This window comes from Halichoeres trimaculatus, unplaced genomic scaffold (assembly GCF_033239565.1).
Source record: "Halichoeres trimaculatus isolate MK-OKI-2021-1 unplaced genomic scaffold, fHalTri1.1 fHalTri1_scaffold_8, whole genome shotgun sequence".
Taxonomy (NCBI): Eukaryota; Metazoa; Chordata; class Actinopteri; order Labriformes; family Labridae; genus Halichoeres; species Halichoeres trimaculatus.
This window is the reverse complement of record NW_027437186.1, coordinates 31,887,511-31,911,238: the sequence shown is the minus strand read 5'-3', so window position 1 is coordinate 31,911,238 and position 23,728 is coordinate 31,887,511. Positions and strand designations below refer to the sequence as shown.

General features: G+C 39.5%; 1 protein-coding gene across 1 annotated transcript; it reads left to right on the top strand.

Moving 5' to 3' along the window:
* The first annotated feature begins 6,930 nt into the window (after window positions 1–6,930).
* cdhr1a (cadherin-related family member 1a) lies at window positions 6,931–22,838 on the top strand. Its single transcript, XM_074676356.1, has 17 exons — window positions 6,931–7,015; window positions 7,796–7,891; window positions 9,615–9,760; window positions 9,851–9,901; window positions 9,981–10,070; window positions 10,193–10,279; window positions 10,814–10,930; window positions 11,760–11,903; window positions 12,538–12,616; window positions 12,691–12,791; window positions 12,985–13,188; window positions 13,896–14,048; window positions 15,268–15,432; window positions 16,515–16,582; window positions 19,834–20,062; window positions 20,159–20,416; window positions 21,525–22,838. Exons 1-17 carry the CDS (start codon window positions 6,931–6,933, stop codon window positions 22,080–22,082), a joined length of 2,631 nt encoding a protein of 876 aa, XP_074532457.1. The 3' UTR covers window positions 22,083–22,838.
* The last annotated feature ends 890 nt before the right edge of the window (window positions 22,839–23,728 follow it).

The following is a 23,728-nucleotide window of genomic DNA, read 5'->3' as shown; positions in this document are numbered from 1 at the left end:
CTTCACGTCACCGCTCTCCTGTGCGTGGGACATCCTGTGTTGGTGGGGAGGTCACGTGATCCCAAAACACCCTGCAATTTGGTATAAAGACCCGCTGTTTGAGGGACAGTCCACTTTTTCCACACTGCACTTCTTCTGAGAGGATGCACTGATTGCTGAAACTCTAGGTTTGTTACCTTGTGTAATTTTCAGTATGTCAATTTAGAAATACAGGCACAAGATCAGAGAAAAAGCTTTATTTATAATGAAAATGTAAAGTAGCCTACGTCCAGGGCTTGACATTAACTTTTTTGCTCACCAGCCACTGTAGCTAGTGGTATCCCTTAGTTTCTAGCCACTCAGTATTTTCACTGGCCACAATTTGTTGTTGGATAATTATGTTCAATATGATTAAAGCCGATGATGACATGCTAAAGTTTACTTAAAAAAGATTTACAACCTCTTTAAATGTAAATGACCCCTATGCACACTCAAAAAAAGACTACATCAATGTTAAAATCCACAGGTCCTTAACCAGGTATTCACCTCTGATAAAGTTGTGTGTAACATTGTGCTCCTTTCATATGAAAATATGCAGTCTATGAAGACATAGTAATTAAAATAGTAGTTTGTTATTGCTTATAATAAAATGGTAAAGGGGATTAATTGAACTGATAAAAACTCAGCAAGAGACACTGTCTGCTTAAATATTTATTAACGATTTTAATCATAAAATCATTTCTTTTTTCATGAGAATGATAATGAAGGAGAGGTGAATAACATTTCCTCAGAGCTTTTATCATCAGTCATCTTTTTGCTTGTCTCCCTGCTCCATGTTTGAGATAAAATTCAATCCGCCAAAGTGGCCAGTGGGAGCGGTGGTTTTACCAGCCACTGCCGAAATCTACCCGCATTTGGCCGGTTGTCCAGTGTTAATGTCAAGCCCTGTTTTTAAACATTTTATTTTGCAGGTCACAAGAATACACATAATGAGGTTATAAGGCAGTGATAGAATAGAATAAGAAAAAAGTGGAATTTTCCTTTAAATTATACATAGATCTATAGCAATGTGGTAATCTTGATTTTTCAAAACTTCAAACTTGTACAGTAAATTTTTTCATGCCCCCCCCCCCCCCCCCCCCAGATTTACACCATAAACATTAAAATAACAGCTGCTGAATAACTTCGAAGTCCTTGATATTTATTTCTTTTAATGAAGCCAGCATCCCCACTTTAAGACCTTGATCACCATCAGTGTTTTGAATAATTATGCCGATGAATGGTGGTTGAAATGTACTACATTACATTATTGTAAGGATTCAAATATTGTGCATACTCTGCCAGTAGCAAAGCACCATTGTCGATGTTATTATGAGAAGCACCTGTTCTTTTCCTGCACACACAAAAAAGCATTTTTTTTTCTTTATTTTTTCTACATTTGATATTTACCACCAATTTTAGCCACTTGGGGGCAGCATTGTAAAGAAGATGGAGCATTAGAACTGAACCAGGGAGCACCTGCTCCTTGAAATAGCAGTCAAAGTGTAAATTTATGGGACTTTAAACAAGACTTTCCTGTGGGTACCTGTTTGGATACTTTAGTCTTTATTTATTTAGATGTATACTTTGCAGTCATTTAAGTTTTATAAACGTGCATCATGAAAGGCGCAGAGCTTCATGTGACATTGAGGCCCAGGCCTCCTAATAAAACTGTATCAGAGCTCATATTGAACTAACACCTGCAGGTGATCATTACACTCCATTGTGATCCCTCTGGTACTGAAGCGATGGGTCCTATCTTTCTGATGTCTTTGCTGGATTCATGTGCACTCATCCAGCATCCTGAGCTTCATAAAATGAAAGGGCCGCTAACCTACAGTATACTTTATGCAGAGATTAAAGGAATGACCTAGTTTTGGAGTGGACCAGGACTAAAAGCAAACCTCTGCCCTTGGCAAACCATGCTAGAGATTATTAATAATCCAAAATGGTACGGCTGAATTGGGTATCTTCACAACAGGTGCTCAAATAGACAGAGTGATCCCGTAGTGACACAAGTACCGTAGATGACAAATGACCCCAAGTTTCTGTTTCTATTTTTGACCCAGTGACTCCCATTGTTTTTTTTTATCTGAATTGGCATTGTATTTTTCAAAAGCAGGGTAAAGGTTTACAAATGAGTATTTTGTTTAATTCACAAATGGTCATGTATTTCATAATTACTTTATATGTTACACACCATGCAAACTGCTTCATATGTCAATAAATACCCATTTATATTATGAATTGATAATTTTGATGTTAACTGTTGATACATTTTTGTTTCAAGTACTTGTAATCCCAAACTTTTTTTGATGTTGTTTGGAAGTCAACATATTCATTTGATCATTTTACAGACATGCACGTTTCAGAGACACGCTCAGGACTGGAGCCAAATTAAATCTACTTGCAGATTTCTCAGTTGACATCATGTCTTGATAAATGTCCAAAAACGTGCACTCCACTCAAATCCAATAACGTAATCACACTCATAAACCTAGATGTTGCTGGAGATAACATTGGAGTGCCTGAATTATGCCAAGCTAAAGGGGTCAAACCATTTTTCTTTTTCTCTTAGGGTGTGACACATGACTCGTCTCACATAGAAAACAAGAAATGGCATTTCAAACCAATAACTTACAAAATAATTTAAAAAGAGGGGTTGTTGTTCTCAGAGATCAACATAAAAGTAGCTGGAAGAATATTAAAAAACTGGCAGAATAAAATGATTGACTCAAATACTTTAGTCTTAATAGCTTTAATTTAAAAAGTTTTTCTTAAAATACAAGATTCTTTTAAAAATCTGTAGAATAGTGTCTAAATGCTGGTTGGTCATGTCTGGATTTGATTCCAGGATATACCAGCAGCCAGTTGCAGACAACTGACCTGCAGTTTGAACCGGCTGATATTGTTGCAGAGCCCGCCTGATGTGCTTTGGTCCCAGAGGAAGGTGACCTCTAATCCTTTTTGGATTTATAATGTAGCGGAAAGGAAGTATATTAGTGTCTGCTACGGTCATCATCCGCTGCAGTAATACCTGGAATTTTGTTTGTGTCCATGCCAAACCCCCAGTGAGTGACTTCCTTTTGTACAGTAGGTAGACCATCACTGTCATAAGCCACAATGCACAACATGACCCCAGACATTGTACACTCACATCAATGGCTGTCTGGAAAAGTATTCTGGTGTAGTCTGAGCTTATTTGGATGCAGGGTTCACAGCCCCGTCTATTGATAACTTTAATCCAAGCAAATGATGCACATGCAGAATCAGCAGGCTGAAGTGATGAACATTTCCCTGAAATTTCCCTGTAGGCAGACTAATGGCTCTGTTCTCTGCAGAAACAAAGAGGTCAGCATGTGGCACTGTGATTGAAGGCACGGGATTAGAAACTAAGAAGATGACTACAGATGAGCAGTGAGCTTTTAAATCCGTATGATGATGATTTTTTACACTGATCATTGCACAGACACTTGCATGTGTGAGCTGCAGTGATAGGTTTTTAAGAGTAAAACTATACACTGACGTGCAAAGGTATGGATATCTTACACAGCGGTCATATTCCCTGTGCATGGGCCATGTGTTAGCTCTTGCAGTGTTGCATACTATATGCACGTGTTGTTTTTATGACTGCTGGTTGCAACATAATGTGTGCTAATTTTGCTTTACGTTCATGTCTGATGGAGCCCGTGTGACCACAGACAGGCTCTGTGCATTACAAGATGAAGAGAGATTAGAGCACAGTGGGTTAATCTTTAGACCTGCCATCTGCCAGGACTATGAGAATTAAAGCTAAGGCCTCAGCCTCAACCATCAACACACACAAGTCACCCGACAGGTGATCTTTGTGAGTGGATACACTGTGTGAGCATCAGGGGAAAGTTGTGCATGTCCTGCTACTGAGGGGCAGCGTGTTTTTTTCTGTCTCGATACAGTAGGTTTTGAATCTTGAAGGCCTCGCTGTGCATTACGGGAATTTGTCAGCTACAGGAGGTCACTGATCTGAAAATATGTTCCGATGTTCCTAAACATGAATGTTGTCGATCTATTTTTTTGAAAGCACACTTCAAGAAGCATGCAAATCTTGCTCCATACTGTTTAACGCATATGTGTGTGTGTATTGTGTCTGTTGTGTGTATACTGCAGTGCCCCCAGATTATAAAGTAGATTTATTTTCTGTAGGAGAATGGACTGTAAAAGGTTTACGCATGTATGTAAATCCTTTTTGCATGCAACATACTTTAAAGCTGCATATAGGCACTGTACAATTGTTTCATTTTTATACTCAACTTATTAATTCTGTTTCTGTAGGAGCAGCAAAATCATTGAAGTGATTTATTCGGGCTTTGTTTGGCTTTCATCTGTTCTGATTTGAACCCACACATTAGTTAAAAAAAACATCAAAGTTTTTATAATTTCAACTCAAAATTTTATGTTTATTTTTTTTTTTAGAACCATTAATAATCTGAGCAAGGACATTCACAATTATATTTTTCAAGTAAAGGAAAATATTTTAAAAACTGACTGTACCCTTTTCTTGGTAAAATGTAGGCCCAGAATAATGTTACATAACATTTGTTTACAAGAGTCCGTATTAGATTATTGAACAGGACAATAAATCAGCTTAAAATAATTCTCAGAAAATATTCAGTTGATCAATGTGGTTGCAGACAAAAAGACTAAATACAAAGAATCAAAGGGAAAAAGACAGAATAACTTGAATTTCTAAGTCAGTGATAAATAAGTATCAGTGTCAGATTGTCTTAGTGTATGCCAGAAATCCACAAATCAGCCTCATGATTTTCTCCCATAACATCCAAACAGGAGTTTTAATCTCATCAGATCATTCACCACTGCCATCAACATTATCCTGTGTTTTATGATTATCCTATTAATTGAGTAAAAAGTGGATTTTTTTTTTCTTTGCCTAATGCAACAGATGGTTGTGGAGTGCATAGCAGATGGCACTGTAAAACATATCACCAGTATAGCAGCATCAGTTAAATCTCTCTGCTTTGATCCACAGCAGAGGTGGTCGCAACATTTGATGTAAAACTGTTAAAGCTTCATTTAAAACACTCATCACCTTACCTTATTTTAAACTGATTTCTGAAGTCCTACAAAGGGGATCACTTTTATGTTGTGCTTAGGAGCACTTTTATGTTGTGCTTAGGAGCAGAGCCAGGGGTGGCCACTGGGGTCAGCTGAAACCAGCTTTCAACAGGCCGATGGTAGGCTTTTGCATTTAGTTTGTGGGTACTTAAAGGGGCTGTGAGAAGTTTGAAAGTGATCTTGAAAAATTCTCCCTTCTAGTTATATGTCTGATTTTTATCAAGACTTTACACTGAGATTATCAGTGCCAATATTGCTGGTTACGGATTATTTTGAATTGCTACCTCATAGCTTCCAGTTCAAGTCGACCAGGACTAGATTGACCTACGTCAATCTAGTTCTGGTCTAGGTGTCTAGGTCTCTATGACAACACCACGCCGGCTGATGAAGTTTAGTAGAGAGAAGAGATAAAACGGGAGGATGATAGAGCCCGAGCTAAATGCTAATTAGCCTTTAGCTCGGGCTGTATCACTCTATAACACAGTCAGCAGTTATTCTGCAGTGGTCTGTTCAAACTTGAGAGTCTATCAATAAAATGAAGAGTGAGGTTATGTTAGCTCTGATTGGTAGATGACTGGCAGGACATAGCCAACATGGATTCACTAACGTTTCACATTATAGACATGTCTTAGAGCACCGGGCTGTCAGCTGTGCTAAACATATACGGCTACTGAACTACTTACAAACTGAGAGTGTTTACTTGTTGTCATGTTAGCTTACAGATACATCGGAGCACCAGGCTGCCGATGCCGCTAACCTGCCGGCTGCTATAACGTTTGCTTGATGTCACGTTTCAAACTGTAGTGCTACATAACTGTACTGATAAATACTTTACCTTGCGCATTGTATCCAGTTAAAAGTTGTCTTGAACAAAGAAAATTTGTTTCGATCTGATCTCCATTTAATTCCAAAACAAACACCCGGCTCACTAAAAGTAATTTACGACAGTGTGCGAAGACTTCAGCCCACAAGGTGGCGAGGGAGTGCAATTAAATCAGATCCTTCTTTTCTCTCTTTACAGATTACTCAGTGTGTGCAATATCTGCTATATTTCCTTGTAAATACCCATCATTATTTAAATCTAGCACCTCAGTATTTCATTTTAACTTAAATCACTGCTGCTTTTTTGGCCGACTACTGCTATTTTTGTGCAATATCCCATGTAAATATTTATATTTCTGTCAAAAGTATTTGTATTTATAGCTCTTTGTATTCATTCCATATACCATATGTCTGTTCATTTTATGCTGTCTTTATTGAATGTATTGTCTGACAACCCTCAGGGAAGCCATGCAATGACATTTCTTTCCAGATGCACTGCTGTGTAATTTGTGCAATGACAATAAAGGAAGTCTAAGTCTGACTTGTGGCTATAGGATAGTAACTCATGCACACATGACAGAAATGTTTCCTGCAGAGCCCTGCAGATGTAGCAAACATCCTAAAAACAAGGTTTTTATTCTTATAATTATTACAGTTTCTGTTTCAACATTTTCTTAACAATAAGTTTAGACATTAGCCTTAACTACATGTTTATCTATCAGTTGTGGTATGTGGCAAATATTGAACAGCATGAACAGCAGGTATACCTATCCTTTACGTGCAGACCTGCATTGTGCCATCGCCCTTGGCTGAAGCAGTCCACTTGGATTGAGGAGGCCCTGGACTAGCTCTTAAGATGTGTCATTGGATTAGCATGTGAGCATCTGCCTTTAGCCTCCTCCAGTCACACACATACACCTTTCAAGCTGCGTCTCATGTTCAGGTGTCTTGAAGGAGCCGTCTTCATGGTGCACTTTCATGACCTCATTCTTTAGGATGAAGAATGTAAAGATTTTACATTTACCACTGCTGTTTGTGTTTGTGTTTGTGGGCGCCTGCTTTGGTAAGTTTGACCTCTTTATTCCCTGCTTGTTGTTGATTCTTTGCTGATGTCAGGCTGTAAATGCTTTTCAGAGATACACAACTGTGGGTTGAAGACTTTCTAAGCTTTAAAATCAAGCGCTAGATTATTTTCTCTGTTGATTAAGGCTGTTGCTTCATTTGGTCAGCTGCTCTTAGTATAAGTGAGTCCGTATGAATTCATTAGATTTGACTGTTTCGTGGTTCCAAAGGTAAATAAAAAACAGAAGCTAAAAGCAGAATATAGATCACTGTTAATTTACAATTAAAAGGAGATTTGTTGCTCCCTCCAGAGATCTCAGTTCTATGTATAGACATGTTTTCTTAAGAGGTTGACGTAACCTACCTGTAGCTAATCCCAGTTAAAGAGAAAGCGGGGGTAGTGAACACTGTATTCATCATCTTAGTTTATGTCCCATGAATCTAAAGCTAGTCCTGTGTTAAGTGAAATATGCTTGAAGTTTTTGCCAATTGTTGTTTGCTTTCATTGCCACTTGTATTTTTGTATCAGACCTGAGAATGGTAAAGCAGGGTTTTCTTAGCACTACTTAAACGTCTAAGAGCAGTGACCACTGCAATGACTGCTGCAAGAAAATTATTATAAATTATGCTAGAATCAGAAAATGAATTTTTATAGAAGTTTAACTAACATTAGCAAACTTCAGAAGCTAATGTTGTTAGCCTGTTGCTTCTCTTGTTTCTGAACACAGTCTTACTCAAAGATGGCTTCACGAAACTTGTGTTTTTTGTTCTCTGTTCTCAGCACAAGCAGACTTTGCCCCCTACTTCTACGACAACGGTCCGTACAGCCAAAATGGAAACCTGGCGCTGTTCAGCCTCTCTGAGGACACGCCTGTCGGTGAGGTCATCTTCAGACATTTGGAGTACTCAAGTAGCAAAGGGGCAGCTGGAGCAATCAATCAGCACATTACCTAGTTTTGGTGGCCAGCGTCTAGAGTCCTAGTCTTTGATAAAAGAACAGATTGATCTGTGATCTGTACGTAGGCGTGCTAAACGGCTCATTGGCTGGACCCACCTGTTGAGAGTGAAGACAGTTTGCTGGATCTGATTTTGATGCAGCTGTCCCTTTGTAACTACAGTCAGTCTGGGAATCTACTGCAAAAACTGCTGCTAAGTGTGTGCACTGGAAAAAAACTGGAATCTTATTGAGTGCTTTCATCTTGTTTTCAGTAGAAAATGTCTTTTTAGACTTAATATGACTGAGCCATATTCATCTGACCAGTCCAGAAAAATGTTTTATTTCAAGGTATTTAAAGACAGAGATGAGGTCTGAATTGCTTATGAAAAGTTAGAAAATCTGCCAGTGGAACAAGAGAAAAGTTACTAGTGTTAAGACATTATTCCAGTTTTAAGCAAATTTCCAGCACATTTTTTTCTTGTTTCATTGGCAGATTTTTTAATACTTGTTACAAGCAATTCAATTCAATTCAATTCAATTCAATTCAATTCAATTCAATTCAATTCAATTCAATTCAATTCTTTCTTAAAATAAGACAAAATCACTTGATAAGATTTCAGTTTTTTGTAGTATGATTGGCTTGTCTGTTGACTAATGATTTGTACAACCACGTTTATGTGAATGTTTTTAAAATATACATTTAAGAATATAAAGAATGATCAAGAGCTGAGAGTTATTTGAGTTCTTCGTCTTCTTCTTTGGTGGAAACTGTTTAAACCGGTTCGGCAAAAAATTACAGATCCAGAAAATGAAGATTTAGGACTTACTTGACTTTATAACATCTTGGTTCCTGGGCTCCTTTTTTCATCTGGAGCCACCTTATTCTTTTATTCTTAAGTTAAAATTTTTAAAAGAAACATACATTTACATATTATTTACCTAACATTTTATGTATTCATTAAAGGTCTTGGCAGAGAATCAAATACAGAAATGCAAACTAGGGATGTCCCGATACAGATTTTTCAACTTCTGATCTACTTTGTTTTGTCATGATATGTTTTGCTGATACCGATCCAGTACCGATACCTTTCTCTGTATTCTTGTGGGTGATTCTGTTGTAAATGAAGAATCATATTTGTTGTGTTAAAGTGAGCCCTGATGGTACCTCATCAAGGAACACTCACTTTACAAATGATGCAAGACGCTGTTTGCTATCATTGCTTTCCAAAGAGAAGTAGTCCCACACAGCGGACATGTTTGCAACGTGGTTTGATTTACAGCAGCCATAAAGTGCTGAAAACACTCAAAAACTGGATCAGTCCCGATCACATAACCAAATCCGATGCTATCTGATCCTCCAAAAATAGCCAAATCAGGCGCCAATACCTATCAGTGTATTGGATCGGGACACCCCTAATGCAAACCCTGCAGTGGACGTTGGATCAAAACCAATTGATCACATCGAAAAATTAAAGATTCTTAAACCAGGAAGCTCCATTTGAAAGTTTATGTTTTCATGATTTGCTGAAGATCCTGCAGATGTCTTTAGACAGCCAAGGTTAACTGATAATAGGCAGTGACAAAGTGACATCTTTTTCAGAGGTCAACTTTTGCATTTTTCATTTATTGGCTGAATTATCTAAAGTAGAGCTTTTTCCCTCAGGTACACAGATCTATTCTCTCAACGGCACAGACCCTGAAGGCCAGGAGGTGAGCTATGGTCTTTCCTTTGACCCCGGCTCCAAAGAGTACTTCACTATCGACCCCGTATCCGGAAACATCACTTTGGTGGAACCTCTGGACCGAGAGGTAAACTCATCATCGGCTGAAAAAATGTCCATGTTATGAACATGGTTTTCATCCTTTGTCCTTGTACAAACTGCTTCTTCATCTGCTCAGAAACAGGATTCTATTGATGTTCTCGTCAGCATCAGTGATGGACGGAGCAAGGTAGCAACAGCTAGTCCATTATGCTGAAATACCTTTTAATGTGTAAACAAAGTGATTGAAAGTGTCTTCTTGTTCATAGGTTGTGGAAAGAGTCACAATATTTGTGATGGATGCAAACGATGAAAAACCTGAATTCCAAAACTTACCGGCAATCATCGACGTACTGGAGGTAAGGCGTACAAACATGCAGCCTCCAAGAACCTCCATATGAAAACATGATCTGCAATGCTACGGTGCAAAGTCTTTTCAAGTGTAGATGTTGTAATTGAATTTATCCTCTGTTTTGCTCAGACGACTGAATCTGGTAGCAGCATCTACAAAGCAGAGGCAGTGGATCGAGACACAGGTTCAGGCGGCTCAGTCACCTATTACCTCCAGGTATCAGTGTGCACACAGATACAGTATACTTTATTGAAAACACCAGCTTCATCTTTTCATTTAAAATGTTGCGTGTAATAGCAATAAGCTATAGATTTAACATCTGTGATACTGTCCTGGCTCACGTGTGCATGTATGCATGTGCCTTGGTATGCTGCTGTAGTTATGAGAATTGGGATTATATCACAATTACATTTGTGTCTGGCTCCACTGGAGGCTTAGAGGGCTGCGATGGCGGGACCTGGCAGGGAATGTTAGTTTGCACTTTGGACTATTAGAGTCAGGGAACAGCTGGCCTGGAGCGACAGTGACGGGTGATTTGCTCACATCTGGACACAGCAACTTTCACCTGCCTGCCCTTTCCTTCAGCATATGGGCTCTTTACATCCAGATGGGCAAAGAGGTGGCAAATCGAAGTGGCCACTGTGTGTTTTAATGCTATGGGACCACTCTTCATGATGTGGTTCAGTGACTTTGCTCGTGTGACCTTATGTGTCTCTTTTAAAACCCTGCTTATGTCCTGCTCTGTTACAGAATCCGCTGTCCACTTTGTTCACAATCGACAGACACAGCGGCGTCCTTCGTATAAAATCGGGGGAAATGTTGGACTATGAAAAAACAAAGACACACTTTGTTACCATCATTTCAAAGGTAATGGGTTTAGCGTCTTGTGTCCACATATGTGGATTTCATATTTCTGCCTCCCAGACCCAGAATACCTCATTAGTTAAAACTTTGACCTATTAGCCACATTTGGGGACACTACCCACGTCATCATTTGGGGAAATCACAACATTACACCCATTTCAGTGAAAACAACAGCATAATTAAGTACAATAACGCTCATAACTCATAACATAAATTACCAACCAAGTTTAGACATTATACTTATTAGGTCTTACTTGTCCCAGAAAGCAAAGAGAAATAAAAGATGCACACCAGACAAAAGTACGGGTCTCAAAAGGATAGTAAAACTAGTTTGTATTTCTGTTGGTAAAAAGTGAATATACTCAAAATTAGAGTGAATTTATGGATGTTTTAGAACTCTAATTATGTCAGCACATGGGGCCAATAAAAGACAGAGAACACGAGCATGGATAGTTAATGTGAATATAAATAAAACTTGTTTCAAGAAGACATAAAAATGTTTGGTAAGACGTTTCAGCTGGAAGTGATATTTACTCAAGATGTTTGGGCTGTCTTGATAATTGAACATGTATCAAACACAGACAATAAACATGTATTTGTTGTGTAGGAAAAAACTTTGAAGTGCACTTAAAAAACAATGAGATAAAAAGTCAGTCCGTGGAAAGTGGATTCTTATTTTTAAATGAGAACATTTTTGATATGTGCACAGTCCATTACTTTAAAGATTAAAAATGACAAAATTAATATATTGCTAAAACTTAACAAGACTATTGTAACAAACACCAACACTGAAAAGTTTCAAAATGTGAATTTGAAATATCTTTAATTCTAGGATGGTGGAGGTAATTTCAACGGCAAGGAGCAGTTTTTGTCCTCCTCTGCGACCCTGACCATCAATGTGATTGATGTACAGGACACGCCGCCATCTTTTATTGGGACGCCATACTTTGGCTACGTTTATGAAGTCTCAGTGCCGGTGAGTATGACAATTAAATACTGCTTTTACTGCACACTACAATGGCAAAAATAATGGTTGTGTTAGCACAAAACCTTAAGTTGGTTTTATAAGTTGTCACATTGATATGAGGAGGAATAGGGGTCAGCTTTTGTGAATTAAATTCTTACTGATTTAACAATAGTACAAACAAGAACCATCAAATGATCCGAAAACAAGACGTCCATATCTCACCTCACTCAGCTTTCATTACTGACATTTACCTCTGACGCCTTCATCAAAGTTTTTACTTATAGCACATAAAAGTCACGTTATCTCCTCAGACACAGAATGTCACTGCGGCAGCAGGTCAAGGCAGGAAGACAGCATGCTTTGACTTTCATCTGACAGAAAACAAATTAACAAAATGACATTTGACATTGACATTTCACGTGTCTTTGAAGGCTCGTTCAGCAACTATTATGCAGTGTCTATGGAAGCTGTTTATAAGCCATACGTGGCTTCTTTTTTTTTTTAGATGTTTACGTACAAAACTACTTATACTACCCTACTCAAATCTTAACATTCACCTGAATAAATAAGTATTACATCATAAAAGAAAAAACTCTTTTGAGCAGAACAGTCAAGTATTTATTTTTCCTCCTCCTCCACACAGGGGTCAGATATATTCATGGTTGAAGCCAGAGATGGTGATGTTGGAAACCCAAATCCTATCCAGTATTCCTTTGAAGATGGTAAGCATTAGGTCAAAAGAGAAAATAAGGATTTTTAATCGACTCCAAAGGGCTCATCAGTGTGTCTGTTGCAGGTGACGATGGTGTTTTCAGCATCAATAAAACCAGTGGTTTGATCAGGCTGCTGAGTATGCCCATTTTCCTGAAGAGAGAAATATTTAACATCAAAGTAAAGGTAAGTGTGCCGAAAAGTAGAGTGATAATTAAAAAATAAAGTTTAATTTCTTTTAAAGACAACACTACAGTTTCTGTTTGAACTTGTTTTGGGTTGAAAATGACAAAATGCTTCAGATCTGATGAAGCTGAAACTCATTTACAGGTAACGAAGTGATAAACTGAACGTTTTTCTGAACTCCCCCTTTGTCCAGGCGTCAGAGGTGAGTCCTGAAGGCAGACTCTTGGACTCTGAGGTGACAACAGTGGTGATCCGTGTGGTGGACCTGAACAATAATCCTCCCACTTTCTACGGAGAAAAGGGCCCCCAGAATATTTTTGAGTTAACCATGTACGAACATCCACCAGAGGGAGAGATCCTGCGGGGGCTGAGAATCACTGTCAATGACTCTGATCAGGTGAGCAGGAAATTTATTATATTCTGAAAAAAACAAAAAAGATAATTTCTAGTATATAAACATTCTTTTCACTGCTGCTGTTGTTAACAAGGACAGATGAAGTATTATGCAATAAAGTTATCATCACTTACAACGTTAGAATACAAAAACACTAATTAATTCAACTGTCATTGTCCCAAAGTTGTTTCTCTCCAGTCTGCTGTCTGCCACTCTGTCTATGAATGACTCTAAGCCTGCCATTATTACACACAATCCTTTTCAAATTGCAAAAGCCCAAACAAATTAAAAGGTCCTCCATAACTATGCCATTTGTCAGCTTATGCAAGTCTCTCTGTCTGTTTCCAGCTTCTTGTTTCAGCCTCGTCCAAATGGCTCATGTTCACCAAATGTGTTCTCTGATAATACTGTTACAGCATCAGCGTGCTCATCTAACCCAGCGACATGTTTCACTGAGAATATTTCTGCTGCCACTGATATCTTATTGATATCTCAAACATTACTGTAATAATGGAAACATACAAAGCTTTTATTTTGATTGAAGGGACTATATTTCTCATATTTCTCATGGATTATCCTACATGTGCGTGTGTTATGACAAATGCAGATGACTATAAATAGGTCCATGCATGCATATCATTACTCCATTCTTTACTCTGCTTTAATGAGAAGCTCTGATTAACGTGATGAATTGTGTTTTGCTCTTACAGGGAGCTAACGCTAAATTCAATCTGAGATTGATCGGACCAGGAAGGATGCTGCGAGTCGTCCCTCAGACTGTGCTCAACGAGGCTCAAGTCACAATCTTAGTGGAAGATTCAGCAGCCATGGACTACGAGAAACACCAGTTCCTCACATACAAGGTTAACTTATGGCACAATGTTTGCACCACACACTGCAAAAAACTGAAATCTTATCAAATGTTTTTGTCTTATTCTCAATAGAAAATGTCTTTTTAGACTTAAAGGGGCTGTGAGGAGTTTTAAGTGATCTTGAAAAAGTCTCTCTTCTAGATATATGCCTGATCGTAGTCCTCACTTTGAAATGAGATTATCAGCGCCAATATTGTTGGTTACAGGTCATCTTAAATTGCTACTTCTTAGCTTCCAGGACCGGATTCATTTGCGGCACGTCTAGGTCTCTATGACAACACCAGGCCAGCTGACGAAGTTTAGTAGAGAGAAGAGATAAAACACAGAGATCTGTGTTTTTCTCTGCTAAAAACCATTTCTGTGATTAATTTTGTAGTGATGGTGGACACAGGAGCTTAACTGGCAGACAGAAAAAGGACAGAAGAGCAGAAGAAAGATTAACAGGAGAGTGATACAGCTCGAGCTGAAGGCTAATTAGCGTTAGCTCTGCTTGGTGGATGACTGGCAGAACATAGCTAACCAGGATTTACTAGCGTTACACATTACAGACATTTATTAGAGCACCAGGCTGACAGTTGCACTAAATACAGACGGCTGCTAAACTACATATGAACTGACAGTGTTTACTTGTTGTCACATTAGCCTACAGATACGTCAGAGCACCAGGCTGCGGGTGTCGCTAACACATAGCCGGCTTGATGTCACGTTTCATACTGTAGCCCTACGTAACTGTACTGATAAATACCTTACCTCGGCGTGTTTTATCCAGTAAAAAGTTGTCTTGGACAAAGAAAATTTGTTTTGATCTGATTTCCATTTAATTCCAAAACAAACACACGCCTCACTAAAAGTGATTTACAACAGTGTGAGGAGATTTCAGGCCACAAGGTGGCGAGGGAGTGCAATTAAAACAGATCCTCCTCATAGCATCTGTAATGTGAGTCACAATCAACTTATCAGTCCAAAAATAACTTGTTTTAAGTTATTTTAAGGCAAAAATGAGGTCTGAAACGAGAATAATGTCTTAATACAAGAAACTTTTCTCTTGTTCCATTGGCAGTGAGAATAATACAACAATTTACATAGCTTATCTTTACTGCAGCTTTTTAAAATGGGATAAAAAATCTCGGACATGAAGGTTTCCCAGTCAGTGACGCCTGTGGCTGTTACTCACAGCTCTCTTTTATTCACTTTTTATTCTCTTCCTCAGCTGCTTGCAGTTGAGGTTGACACACCTGAGAGATTCAGCGCCACGGCTGACATCGTCATTCATCTCCTGGACACCAATGACAACGCTCCCAAATTCTCCTCGGATTACTACATCGCCAGAATTCCAGAAAACTCACCCGGCGGCTCCAACGTGGTATCAGTTATTGTGAGTGAGTCCTCATCCCGTCTAAAAATACACGCCATCACCACAGACGTCAGTCTGATTTGAACAAAATGCCCAAAAGGGCCTTTAATTCCCTAAATGTAGTCTTTTTAGGCAGTGGGGGTTGGGATAATATGGTAAAAGATGTAGATAAAAGCTAGGCGAGGTAAGCTGCCAGATGGCTATCACTTTCATTTTGTTGTGTAACAGAAAATTCCCAGATTTTTTTTCCCCCTAATGCTTTGCTGCACATGCAGCTGCAGCAGAGAAAGACGTGCAGAGAGAAGATAGATAGATAGATAGATAGATAGATAGATAGATAGATAGATAGATAGATAGATAGATAGATAGATAGATAGATAGATAGATAGATAGATAGAAAGATAGATAGATAGATAGATAGATAGATAGATAGATAGAAAGATAGATAGATAGATAGATAGATAGATAGATAGATAGATAGATAGATAGATAGATAGATAGATAGATAGATAGATAGATGTTTTAGCCTCGCAGACGAGTCTTGCTAATAAATCCTGCGCCCACATGAACACCACAGAGGCTTGTTTCCTTGATCCCAGGCAATTTCAATCAGATGAAAGAGCAGCCGACAAGTGACCTTGGACACAAGGAGACAGGCAACAGGCCCCCCAGCAGCCTAACAGACAGACTGACACACAGACAGATTAGCCGATGCCTGTGATGATGTTGCTATGACATCAGAAATCAGTCTTTTTTTAGCTGACCTCTGTAACATCATGTTTCAACGCGGCATCGATTCACTCAGTTCACCTCTCAGTCCGTGCAGGCACACATGTCGGCGTAATGTGGGCAGTGAAAAGAGACACAAACTAATTCAGCGCCAGCATTTTGAGGGTTGTCAGGAGTAGGAAGTAAAAATGAAGTCAGATGAAATAAAAATAATAAGCTCCTTTTTGCTCCCACTCTTAAAGAAGACTTGAAGATTCCTCCGACTGCTCTGAAAGTTTTGCATAAACAACGTAAATCATGCATCAACTAAACCCTAAACATGTTTACTGTCTTTACAATTTCTTTCCTTTGTGTCTTCTTCTGCTTTCCTACAGGCATCAGACCCAGACTCAGGGCCTTGGGGCGAAGTCCAGTACTCCATCTATGGCTCTGGAGCTGATTTGTGAGTATTAGATGTAACTTGATCTGAAAGTTTCCTCTCATCCTCACTCTATCCAGATATCCTGATCAAATATTTCAACCCAGATATGCTCCCACATAGTCAATATTTAACCATCAATGCTTAAACAAAGTTATCTTTGAGTCATGTAAGATGTAATTAAATTCTTTCTTCAAAAAAAGAAAGATGTCACGAACTCCACCCAAACATTGATTTTAAGTCCTCCCTCCTGTCCGCTCTTTGGTTCTTGTGCCGAGATTGCAGCAGAGTGAAGTTGCATTTTTAGAGGAAATTGAAAAACGTAGAAGCAACTAAGCCAGAAAAAAATGTCTGTCCCAAATAAACATAAATCCTTAGAAGCTGAGCATCAGAATCAAAAGGAAAAAAAACTTGACAGAAACACAAAAGGCTGTGACTGGGAGTAATTTCCTGACAAACTTTGTTTCTTCTCCTGATTTTGACACTTTAATTGTACCTCTGTGAGTCACAATCAGAGGAGCACATCTGCCTGAAATCTGACAGCAGACTTGTTTTTCATTTTTGAACTCGGTTCTGTTTATTGCACCTAAGCCCTGTAGTCCCTCAGAGGATTTGCTGGTATTTTCTCTCAGCTCGATTTTTATTACATTTCCAGCCGAAGTCTAACCTCTGAGAAAAAGGCTCAAGAGTTACCACTCTCTCAGAGCTATGATAACACGCAGTGCAGCCACGGTTTGCATTTTCCTTACATCCTGACAGAAAGAGCCTCAGGGATACAGTCAGCACCTGAAACTTCTCAAAACTAAAATAATTAACACTGTAAATGTTTTTCTTCCTCTTATGACATCTCTATCTGCATGCTTTACCAACCAAAACCCATCAGTGAAGTAAAGAAAACATGAACTTGGTTGTGAGTTCACCAGTGTACGTTAGGAGAAGCACTTCTTAACATCTCAGACCTCTTCTTAAAAAACCTCCTGCTGTGTGCAATGAAATGAATCTAAAAAACAAAATATTTTTGGACCTCTCAGTCCAGATTTTGAGCTCTGTGGTGATGAATTAGAGGAGATATGTGAGGTCACGTGCTGTGCAGGGGGAGGATTTCCAAAATAAGCAGAGGAGGGAGATTTGGAGCGAGCACTTGTTAGGTTTGAAGCATTTGGAAACAGTTTCAGCACAGATTGCTCCTAAAAAAATCACTTTAAATAAAACAACACATTTCATACTTCTGCTGCAAAAACATGGCACATCTTAGATTACTTAGACTTAAGGCTCTTTTTGGAGCACACCTTTTAGAGTTGATCAGAGGAGCCGTCTCTCACAGGCTCTGATCTTCGCCTGCTCACCCTCTGTCTTTCCTCTAATCCTCTAATAGGATTGGGGGAGAAAATAGACTGCTCTTTGCTTCTGACTACCTCTGTGACAAAGTCAGTGCAGAGTAACTACACTATTCAGACAGTGAGATTTATATAAGACCACACTGCTCTGTGACAGGCCGGTCTTTAGTTGAACAGGGATCAGTTTGAGACACTGAAAGGGAACAGTTCAACATTACTTTGAGTATTAGATGAAAAAATCAACCCTTTAATATGTTAATGCTGCATAGTTTAGGAGACAGAAGCTAACTAGCCTAGTATAAAGAGGGAAACTGTGAAGTTATAAACCTGTCCCAGGTATTATAATCATTAACTTGTCTGATTTGTTGTTTGTTTCATATGAAAACGACACTTTGCAGATTCAGGTGTTCAGCGCTGTAACTACTTTTGACAAACAGCCGTTAATCCGTGCACCCTGAGTGCTACATCTGTGCAGAGTTGTGCAGCACATGTTGTTTACAACCTCTCTATTGAGACCAGACTCTGCACCAGCTGCTGTCTGCTAACACATCAACTCTCTGTGACTCCTCTTTTCATAATGTAGCGGTAGGTTTGATGGCTGTGGATTTTAACTCTGAGGACATTTAGGAAAGTTGCTGTAAATACAGGTTTTATGACGAGCTATGCTAAGACTTCAAAGCTGTAGCTCCATGATTCGTTGGTGGAATCATCTCTTATTTGTTTGTCTATTTGTCTGTGAACAACATAAATCAAAAAGTAACAAACAGATCTGAATGAAATTTTCAGGAAATGGAAGGAAGAACTGATTCAATTCTGATCCTGATCACTGTCTGGATCCAGGATTTTTTTTAAAGGATTCTTTATCATTATGAGATAGGGCTGTTTTCACCATATGTGTATATAAATCCACGATAAATGGTCGGATTGCTTTGCAAAACAGTACAAGACAAGGTCACCATAATTTCTGACAGATGTAAAAGTACGATCCAGATCCTGGAAATATTCTGGATACTAAGACCTGGAAAATGAAATATGTACTGGGTCATCATCATTTTCAACACTGTCAGGTAACAAATTATCGTGCAAACCTGCAACTAACACCAAATTGTAGCAGACAGTCTGCTGAAAGGGAGTATAACATTAAAGTAGGACTAAAGGGTTGCGTGACAATCACAGTATGCTTGGCGGAGGTCTGCGCTCTCTGAGTGCTTTTCTAGTTATTTGTTTAACCATTTAAAAACGGACCCATCTTATTTTCTGTTTGTACAGCTCCAAAAAGTTTTTTCCCCAAACCTTAAAGAGGGGGTATTTGGCTTTACTATATTTAACACATGAGTATAAAGACTGATGCTGGGTGTTCAGACATATTCATATGCTGTGAAAGTCCCTGAAATATCTGTAAGGTACTGAAAATGCTTTGTTGAAAAATAAAAAATAAAAAATAAAAAATAGCACAAGATCTCCATGAGATCTACATGAGACTTGCTGAAATGATGAGGTCATCACATAAGGACTGGTTCATAACACACTGAAGGGGCCGACCCTTAAACACCAAGGTCTGCCTATACCTCTGCCCCTGACAGATCTCTAGAGGGCTGGCCAATCAGAGGAAAGGGGGTTTGTGGAGCATAGAGCCTTAAAGAGACAGCAGCTGAAATTGGGGTTTTCTAAAATACTAATGTGAGGAAATATAATCTTCTTTTTCAGCTGTGAATCATGTGAAGCTACAGAGGGGCACCAAAGGGATGGGCTAAAGTATGAAAAAAGAGCACAATAGCCTCCTCTCTCTTTCATGTCTAAGACCAAGAAGAAACTGAAGTTTTCTTTAATTTCATCACCAGAATAAAATATCTTAATTGATATGAAAAAATCATGCTGTTGTGCATTAGTCATGACTTACACTGATTACATTTGTTTAACTGCCTCATTCTTTCACAGGTTCCTGATCCAGCCAACAACTGGGATCATCTACACCCAGCCGTGGGCGAGCTTGGACGCCGAAGTGAGGGCCAAATATAACTTCTATGTGAAGGCGGAGGACTCAGAGGGGAAGTACAGCCTGGCTGAGGTCTTTGTGACCGTGTTAGACCTGAACGACCATCCACCTGCTTTTAACGAGAACTTCCTCGAGACGACGATGGTGATTGGAGCACCAGTGAAAATAGAGGTACTCATCATTGGTTTAAAATTAGAGAAATAAAACAAGACTTGGGGAAAATGACTTGATAGTCAACTTTTCAATTACATGCATCTACTCCAACAGGCCGTAGACGATGACGCAGAAGTTCCCAACAACGTCATCCAGTACGCCATCATGAAAGCCGATCCAGACAACAACATCTTTGACATCAACGCTGACACGGGAGAGATCATGCTCAAGTCCTACATCAAGTCCATGGCCATCATTAAGAACATCACTAAAAAGAGCGACTTGACCTGGTCTCTGGTGGTTCAGGCACGAGACCGGGGCCAGCCGTCCTTCAGCACCACTGCGGTCGTCAAGATCGACATCACTGAGGCTGTGAGTATGAACAGAGTGGATGGAAACAGTGTCATTTCAATCTTTGTCAGGAGGTCATAACTATCTCTGCATGATTTCTAGTTAAAGGGGAAATGAGCCGTAGTAGCAACCACAAGCATTAGATCTAAAATATAGTGACTTTAAAGATCCTCTGTTAAAACTAGAAGACTTCTTTCTTCCTCTTAGAATACATGCGGCACGAGTTGAAGTTATAGTATCCTCCCTTGACCCAGTGATAAACAGACACACTGATGACTCCATTTTGTTGTTTATTCTTGCTGTATTGTAGCTAGGTAGCAGAAAAAGTGTTGCCCTAGAAATCTGAATCTCACTCAAATCCAACTGTCATGTTTTCAGATCAAATCCAGATTTTTCTCATACTTCTTGGACCTCAGGAAACACCCAGAGTCTGTGTTTGGGATTTGTTTGACTCTTGTCATCTTGGCCGTTTCGTTGACAGTCTTCATTTCCACTCTTATTTACTGGTCGTCTGTGAAAAAGTCCCGCGTTCAGTCTCAGGGCAAGATCAGAAAGATTATCAGGAGGCCTGCGCCATAAATGAAGTTTGCCTTGAGGTCATCAGCACAGAGAAAGTGTTGGTGTTCCCTTGTTGTACCAATTATTAGAGCTCACTATTTCACTTAGAAATGTATTAAAACAAGGGTGTGTCTGTAAAAGAGTACAGGAGCACAATATAAACTAACATGACTCATTTTCCCTGAGGGTTTGAAGTGAATTCTTACACTCACAGGACAAGAAAAACACACTGGTTTTGAAATTTCACAGTTTCTTTCTCTGACACTGTTCTCAGCTTTGATTTTCTTGCCATCCTCTCTGACCTTGCCTTGAGAGCGTTGAATTCAAGTAGATGTATAATTTTTAGCATGTGTTATGTTTAAGACATCAACCAGGAACTCAAACTATCAGGACTTTTTTCTAATTATTAACGGAAAGAGCTATTTCTTGATTTTGTACAATACCTCTGGCTGAATGATGAATAAATGCATAACCTCCACACACACACACCAACAACAACAACATTTAATATTGTCTGCAAGACTTTGCCTACAGCCCCATGGATTTATATTCTCCCTGTGCTCTTTTACAGACCCAACTCAGTGGGGGGCCTTTGGGATCATTTTTGATGCAGAGTAGAAACAAGCCCTTGCAGATCGTAGGCATTCTCGCTGGTGTCATTAGTCTCATGGTCATAGTCACAGTCATCATCTCCACCGCAACGTTCATGCGCAACAAAAAGTCCAACCGGATCCTTCCCAACCGGCGTGTCAGGAGGAGACAGCGAAACCAGCAGGTGTGGAACTTCAAAAACCCGTTCAAGAAACCAGAAAACTCAGGGCAGAAATTCAAAGTGGAAGAAGTGGAGCATGCGCCAGAGGTCGTCGTAGAGAACGCCAACTACAACAACAACGTCAGCCCTGTTGTCAGACACTGGACCCCGCCTCCGCCACCCTGCGCCCCATCACTGCCCCCTCCTCCACCACCCTGCTACCCCGGTGAGAGGCAGTGGGTGGTGCCCACCGTCTCAGCAGCTGTGGCGTTAAAACCTAAAAAGAGGCCGGTGACGAGGCGGGACACTGTGAACAATGCTCTGGTGTCAGAGCTCAAGATGAGACTGGAGCAGAAGAGGATGCAGAACCATCAGTAACACAAAACGAGCGCACCTCAGGGTCCGCTTTGCAGGGTTTAGTCCTGGAACAGGAGCAGACGCAGTTTTCGTGATGATGTTGGTTCAGGTTTTCAGAGATGAAAGATCATGTGATCAAAATCTTCACAAACTGCTAAACAGACCTTGAGGTGGGTTTGTTTTGTTGACTGAAAGTTATAAATGAACGCTTGGTGTGTGTGTGCGTGTGTGCATGAGTCTGTGTTTGAAAGATGTAACACAATGAATCGGCTAATTACTTCATTCTTTTTGTGTAAATATGTTCAAAGACCGTCATGTGCATCCTTATTCAGAATGTTTTTAACTTTTGTCTTCTCCTCTTGTGTTTCTGAATCAAATCTGTGATTCCTGGCTCATTTTTGTAAACAGTAATTCCCACTTTTTCACTGATTTGTTGACACACTAGTGGCTTAAAGTTCCTCACCTCTGATCCCTTGTCGGGAAAGAAGACATTCAGATCCCGGCAAGTAAGACTGTTTTTATTTGGGATCCAACCAAGCTCCTTACAAGAGATTTCATGACACTTGAACTGACTAAAGAGATCAGGCCGAGGGAGGGGAACCAAAGTGATCACATTAGGAGAACCTTTAATCCCACTGCGCAGGTGTAAAGCACCGTGTAGGGCACTGTTTGTCATCTGGCATGTTATCTTGATTTTCTGATGTACAGGACTGTGTTTCATTTCTTTTTGACTGTTTCTGTGCTGGTTTATGTGTTTTATCTGGTGGCTTTTTTGTTGAGGGGAACTGTTGCTGTCAGGATTTGAATACTAATAAACAACTGTATTTGTAATTTTAAATGTGGTGTATGAACTTAGATCATTGCACTGATTCAAAATTTGCAGATTTAACCAGAAATCAGTCAAACAGCAGACAAGACAAGCAAAGATGGATTATTCTCCCTGTCAAAAACCAAAATGTGTTGCCATTAGTTGGAGATACAATATTAGTTGTGTATGTGCAGTAAAAGCTGTGCTTTGTAGAAGGAGAAGAAGCTGATTTAGCCCCGGTCCAAAAATATGAAGTACTAAATCAGCTGTTTCTCAAGTGTCCGCTTGAGGCTGGCTCCAAAAGTACTGGAAATCACATTACACACCAAGCTAAAAAGCTTTTTTCAAAGAAGAAATTAACCCACTTACAGTCTGGTGCAAAAAACCATCTCCTGTCTGAAATATTAATTTCACTTTCAGCACTGTATGAGGGGTGAATTTTTTTTTTCTAACCCAGCAGTTTAAAGAATGTTGAGATTGTGAGTTCGCCCAATCAGAGACACAGCTCAGCTCACGTGACCAACAGGCTCCCTTTATGGAGACTATTAGGGGCCGCTTACAAGACAACAGTTTTAGGGTGAAACGCAAAAGTTTCAGTCTCACGTTTACATGGAAACAGCGTTTCAGCCAACCTGAAACACAAACTTTTAAAAACGGCCTCCAGGGTGGGATTTTTCTGAAACGTTACCACCGTTGCACAGTAAGTCTGCATTTTCAGTGGAAACGCTGACGTCACACACCACTTCACACGGGCGTATACAAGAGTCCAACAGTACCCTTGTTACAATCGTTGCAGACTACCATGTTGTGCTTGTGCTGCTCAATCTGCTGAATCTGCTGACTGTCTTTAACAAAATGT

What these genes read in the sequence shown, in the direction of transcription:
- cdhr1a (XM_074676356.1), top strand. Translation starts at nt 6,931, where the DNA reads ATGACCTCATTCTTTAGGATGAAGAATGTAAAGATTTTACATTTACCA. An exon ending in GTTTGTGGGCGCCTGCTTTG is followed by an intron (nt 7,016 to 7,795) that starts GTAAGTTTGACC and finishes CTCTGTTCTCAG; the next exon opens with CACAAGCAGACTTTGCCCCC. An exon ending in TCAGTGATGGACGGAGCAAG is followed by an intron (nt 9,902 to 9,980) that starts GTAGCAACAGCT and finishes TCTTGTTCATAG; the next exon opens with GTTGTGGAAAGAGTCACAAT.